The sequence below is a fragment of the Rana temporaria genome, chromosome 13 (genome assembly GCF_905171775.1).
Source record: "Rana temporaria chromosome 13, aRanTem1.1, whole genome shotgun sequence".
In the NCBI taxonomy this organism is placed as follows: Eukaryota; Metazoa; Chordata; class Amphibia; order Anura; family Ranidae; genus Rana; species Rana temporaria.
This window is the reverse complement of record NC_053501.1, coordinates 1,641,194-1,647,193: the sequence shown is the minus strand read 5'-3', so window position 1 is coordinate 1,647,193 and position 6,000 is coordinate 1,641,194. Positions and strand designations below refer to the sequence as shown.

General features: G+C 54.8%; 1 protein-coding gene across 1 annotated transcript in view; it reads left to right on the top strand.

The window, feature by feature from the left end:
* The window catches only part of FERMT2 (FERM domain containing kindlin 2), a gene marked incomplete in the record, with an annotated part of 56,856 nt that overhangs the window by 32,824 nt on the left and 18,032 nt on the right, over nt 1–6,000 (top strand). The window contains 1 exon segment of the mRNA XM_040333710.1: nt 4,321–4,427. Coding sequence (XP_040189644.1) covers nt 4,321–4,427 — 107 coding nt within the window.

The following is a 6,000-nucleotide window of genomic DNA, read 5'->3' as shown; positions in this document are numbered from 1 at the left end:
GGCGTCGTTGGGAGAAATTGGACTCGATCGTTGGCGTCGTTGGGAGAAATTGGACTCGATCGTTGGCGTCGTTGGGAGAAATTGGACTCGATCGTTGGCGTCGTTGGGAGAAATTGGACTCGATCGTTGGCGTCGTTGGGAGAAATTGGACTCGATCCTTGGCGTCGTTGGGAGAAATTGGACTCGATCCTTGGCGTCGTTGGGAGAAATTGGACTCGATCCTTGGCGTCGTTGGGAGAAATTGGACTCGATCCTTGGCGTCGTTGGGAGAAATTGGACTCGATCCTTGGCGTCGTTGGGAGAGATTATGCCCGATCCTTGGCTTTGTTGGGAGAAATTGGACACGATCCTTGGCGTCGTTGGGAGGGATTATGCCCCACTGTTAGTATGAATGGCTAAAATAGTGACAAGGGGCAGATAAAAGCAAGAAAAAGGGCCATAGCGGTGGGGCCCAGTTTCTCCCCAGTGACGCCAACGGTGGGGCCCAGTTTCTCCCCAGTGACGCCAACGGTGGGGCCCAGTTTCTCCCCAGTGACGCCAACGGTGGGGCCCAGTTTCTCCCCAGTGACGCCAACGGTGGGGCCCAGTTTCTCCCCAGTGACGCCAACGGTGGGGCCCAGTTTCTCCCCAGTGACGCCAACGGTGGGGCCCAGTTTCTCCCCAGTGACGCCAACGGTGGGGCCCAATTTCTCCCCAGTGACGCCAACGGTGGTGCCCAATTTCTCCCCAGTGACGCCAACGGTGGGGCCCTTTGTACGTCCAGTGATCACAGTCCAGCCCCTCTAATGTCTCAAGGACAGGGCTGCCGTTAGGGGGGTACAGGCATTACACCTGTAAGGGGCCCGATGGTCGTCAGCACCCCCCCCCCCTTCCTTGGTTCTCTGCTTCAGGGGGGCACTGCCTAAAGCTGTGTAAGGGGTCCCAAAATTTGTGCTGGCTGCCCTGCTCAAGGGCCGTAAACTGATCCTTTGTTTGGAAAGTTTGAAGACCTCTGATGTAGACCGACCATGGACAGCTGCATCCAGGGGACTGAGAAGAGGCACAGGGTGGCCGGGTCAGTTGTGTTTGCCGGGGGTGGGAGGGGTAAAGTTCTCTTGGGATCTGGACAAACCCGGCCCGGTACGGGTAGCGATCCTCTGCCGGATTGTTATTTCGGTGTGTGCCCCCCCCCCCCCCATGTTGTTGATGTGACGGATAGAAAGCTGACTGTGTGGCCGTCTTCAGATCCAGCGATGGGTCAGCGTTTGTCTTCAGAAAAGAAAACATTCCAGGATAGGAGCGTCTCGGCGAAAACCGCAATGGTGGGGAAGCGTCAGCAGTTTCTTGTCCTGCCGCCCACGCGTTCCGGGGAAAATGGTGGGCAAGTCGTAACCCAGAACTGTGTTAATGTGAACCTCCACGTTTACATATAAAGTTTCTCATGTTCACAAATTTGGAGAGATTTTAAATTGTATGTCGGGAGGGGGAGGGGTTGGGTATATGCAGTACATTACTTTAGTACATTTCCACGTGCTCTGTCTGTGATAATGCTGTAACTACAGAACAATACTTGTTGATCCTGCCAGAAATCCATTGAGCTCCTCCTTTCCTGCGGTGCGCTGCACTGAAATTCTGAGCGGGGTTGTAAGCCCTGCCCAGTTTTTTTTTCTCCTGATCGACCAGAGAACTCCTCCCCCTTTTTATATTATGGTAATGAGCATCGGACACTTTTGGGACCATTGTCATTTATACAGCGATCAGTGCTATACAAATGCCACTGATTACAGTAAAAATTACACTTGCAGGGAAGGGGTTAACCACTAGGGGGCAAGGAAGGGGTTAACTGTGTCCTAGAAAGTCATTCTAACTGTGGGGGGGATGGGCTATGTGTGACACGACGCTATTCACTGCTCCCGATCGCAGGAAGCTGTGATCGGTGTCCTGTCACTAGGCAGACTAGCAATAATCTCTGGCCCGGATTCAGAAAGGAGATACGACGGCGTATCTCCTGATACGCCGTCGTATCTCTGAGTGCGGGCCGTCGTATCTATGCGCCTGATTCATAGAATCAGTTACGCATAGATTTCCCTAAGATCTGACCGGCGTAAGTGTCTTACACCGTCGTATCTTAGGCTGCATATTTACGCTGGCCGCTAGGTGGCGCTTCCGTATAGTTACGCAATGAATATGCTAATTAGGTAGATACGCCGATTCAGAAACGTACGTCTGGCCGGCGCATTTTTTTACGTCGTTTACGTTGGGCTTTTTTCGGCGTAAAGTTACCCCTGCTATGAGGAGTAGCCAATGTTGAGTATGGACGTCGTTCCCGTGCCGAATTTTGAAAGTTTTACGTCGTTTGCGTAAGTCGTTCGCGAATAGGGCTAATTTCGAGCATGCGCACTGGGATTCTTTCACGAACGGCGCATGTGCCAAATACGTCAAATACGTGGGGTCACAGTGAATTTACATAAAACACGCCCACATCATCCCCATTTGAATTAGGCGGGCTTTCTTTCTGCATACGGAACTTGCGCCCTAAGTTACGGCGGCGTAACGTATCTGCGATACGTTACGCCGCGCCGACAGATACTGCAATGTATCTGAATCCGGCCCACTGTGTTCTTCCAGCATGGACGCCCCTCCCCTCCCCTGCTGGGAGAACACAATAGCTCCGCACAAGGGGTCCCTAGCGACTTGTGGTTGCAAGAAATGCATTTTGCCTAATTGTATATAGGTTTCTCACCTAGGCAAGAATGATGACGCCAGCAGAGTCTGCAGGTTCAGGCCGGGTCACAGACGGAGCACATTTGCTCAAATTTGCTCAATTGTCCTGTCATTGGAGCCATTGGGGTAGATTCCGTAAGATTTGGGCAGTTTTTACGTAGGCGCAGGGCACCGTTTTTGCCCTGCGCCCCCGCAAATTATCTGCGCTACCCTCGATTCACAGAGCAGTAGCTCCGTAAATTGCGTGGGCGCTCCGGCAAAATGCCCGGCGTAAGCGCGCGCAATTTAAATGATCCCGTAGGGCGCGTGGATCATTTAAATTGGGCGCGTTCCCGCGCAGAACGTTGTGCGCATGCTCCATCGGGAAACTTTCCCGACGTGCATTGCAGCAAATGACGTCGCAAGGACGTCATTTGCTTCAAAGTGAACGTAAATGGCGTCCAGCGCCATTCACGATTCACTTACGCAAACTACGTAAAATTTAAACTTCGACGCGGTAACGACGGGTATACGTAGCATTGGCTGCCCCTGCTAATAGCAGGAGCAGCCTTACGTGAAACCCGACGAACGGAAACGACGTAAACTGCGTAGGGTAGTGAATCAGCGTTAGTATGCAATTTGCATACTCTACGCTGACCACTACGGGAACGCCCCCTAGCGGCCATCGTAAGAATGCAGCCTAAGATATGACTGGCATAAGAGCCTTCTGCTAGTCATTTCTTAGGCTGCAGTCGGCGTAACGAGGTTCCTGAATCGGGAGCATTCGAAACGCCGGCGCAAGTAAGCAATTGTGCTGCGTAACTATGGTTACGCAGACGCAATTGCTTTTTGAATCTGGGCCATCTAAGATAAGTCGGCTTGCGCCGTCCTATCTTAGGTTGCAATATTTTGGATGGCCGCTAGGTGGCGCTTCCATTGCGGTCGGCGTAGAATATGTAAATGAGTTGATACGCCGATTCAGGAACGTACGCACGGCCGCCGCAGTCGATTTAAGCCGTTTTTGTAAGGCATTAGCAGGCCTAAAGTTATTCCACCTATTAGGTGGAATAACAATGTTAAAGTATGGCCGCCGTTCCCGCCGCGAGATTCACATTTTTTTTTACGTCTCTTTGTGTAAGTCGTCCGAATCGGGATTTACGTTGTTTACGTCCACGTCAAAATCAATAGGCCCGTGCGGCGTATGTAACCGCAATGCACACTGGAAAATGTAGGCGCCCAACGCATGCGCACTTAAAAGAAAAAAACATAAAAAACGTGAGGTCAAGCCTCATTACCATCAAACACGCCCCCCTCCAACACATTTGAATTCGGCGCCCTTACGCCCACCCGCTTTAGGCTACGCCGCCGTAGATTAGCCGGCAAGTATATTGAGAATCATTACTAGCCTAGCTTATTTACGGCGGCGTAGCCTAAACACGCTAAGCTACGCCGCCGCATCTTTAAGCACTCGTACCTGAATCTACCTATTAGTTTTATTCGATAGCTGTGTTCTCATTGGACGGATGTAATAAGTTACAATGTTCAGTAATGCTGATGCCATTGGATACATTGTTATCCCTGTATGATTGGCCGATCGTTTCCTGACCAAGCGGCACTAACATGGATTTGTATCTCCAGGCTGTGAAGTGACTCCCGATGTCAACATTTCCGGACAGAAGTTCATCATTAAGCTCCTCATCCCGGTGGCTGAAGGAATGAATGAGATCTGGCTGCGCTGCGACAATGTAAGACGCCGTAATCTCCTCCTCCTCTTTCTGTGTCTAAGGCTCCGTTCACACCTGGGCGATCGGAATCGTGGGCGGAGTCACCGCCTTTCTCCCCGCGATTCAAATCCGCCCAGGTGTGAACGGAGCCTCAGAGAGAGACTGCCATTGATGACGTCTCTCTACTGTATGTGCCGATTGCTTGACCGTCATGCTAAGCCTCTGGCTTCAATATTCTAAAGCAAGGGGTAGGCAGCCTGGGGCCCTCCAGCTGTTGTGGAACTACATTTCCCATGAGGCATTGCAATTACTCCCAGAGGCATGATGGGACGTGTAGTTCTGCAACAGCTGGAGGGCCCCAGGTTGCCTCCCCCTGCTCTAAACTTGACTTCTCCAGGAAGAGTGCATTTCCTTGCCCACCCCCTCCTCTTTCCACATTGTAGCCACTTCTTCCTCTGGGAGTGCCTAATTACTGTCTGTGCTGGCCCAGCTGTTTCACCCCCTCCCCTCGCTATATAAACTATGTAGCAACCAGGGAAGGGGAATACTCTAGTGCAGTGGTCTCCAACCTGCGGCCCTTTGCATGCCTTTATCCGGCCCTTGGGGCACTATTCCTCCCCACTGTTATGAGATTCTGCCTACTGAGACCAGCAGTGGGGCGCCATGCCTCCCAGTGATGCCAGCAGTGGGGCGCCATGCCTCCCAGTGATGCCAGCAGTGGGGCGCCATGCCTCCCAGTGATGCCAGCAGTGGGGCGCCATGCCTCCCAGTGATGCCAGCAGTGGGGCGCCATGCCTCCCAGTGATGCCAGCAGTGGGGCGCCATGCCTCCCAGTGAATTTTCCTGGCATCAGTGAAAGTAAATCGCCACATTTGGTATTGGGGGGAGGAGAAGCACCCCATTGTTGGGATTTTTCTTTTCTCAGCACCCCATTGTTGGTATCATTGGGAGGATCCCGCCATGCCTCTGGTCCCCCCCCGCTCCTGCCTCTGGTCCCCCGCTCCTGCCTCTGGTCCCCCGCCTTGCTTCTGGTCTCCCCCCCCCGCCCTGCCTCTGGTCTCCCCCCCGCCCTGCCTCCTGGTTCCCCCCGCTCCTGCCTCCTGGTTCCCCCCCGCTCCTGCCTCCTGGTTCCCACCGCTCCTGCCTCCTGGTTCCCCCCGCTCCTGCCTCCTGGTTTCCCCCCGCTCCTGCCTCCTGGTTCCCCCCCGCTCCTGCCTCCTGGTTCCCCCCCGCTCCTGCCTCCTGGTTCCCCCCCGCTCCTGCCTCCTGGTTCCCCCCCGCTCCTGCCTCCTGGTTCCCCCCCGCTCCTGCCTCCTGGTTCCCCCCCGCTCCTGCCTCCTGGTTCCCCCCCCGCTCCTGCCTCCTGGTTCCCCCCCGCTCCTGCCTCCTGGTTCCCCCCGCTCCTGCCTCCTGGTCGCCTCGCCCCGCCCCTGGTCCCCCTGCCTCTGGTCTCCCCCCCGCCCTGCCTCCTGGTTCCCCCCGCCCTGCCTCCTGGTTCCCCCCCGCTCCTGCCTCCTGGTCGCCTCGCCCCGCCCCTGGTCCCCCTGCCTCTGGTCTCCCCCCCGCCCTGCCTCCTGGTTCCCCCCGCCCTGCC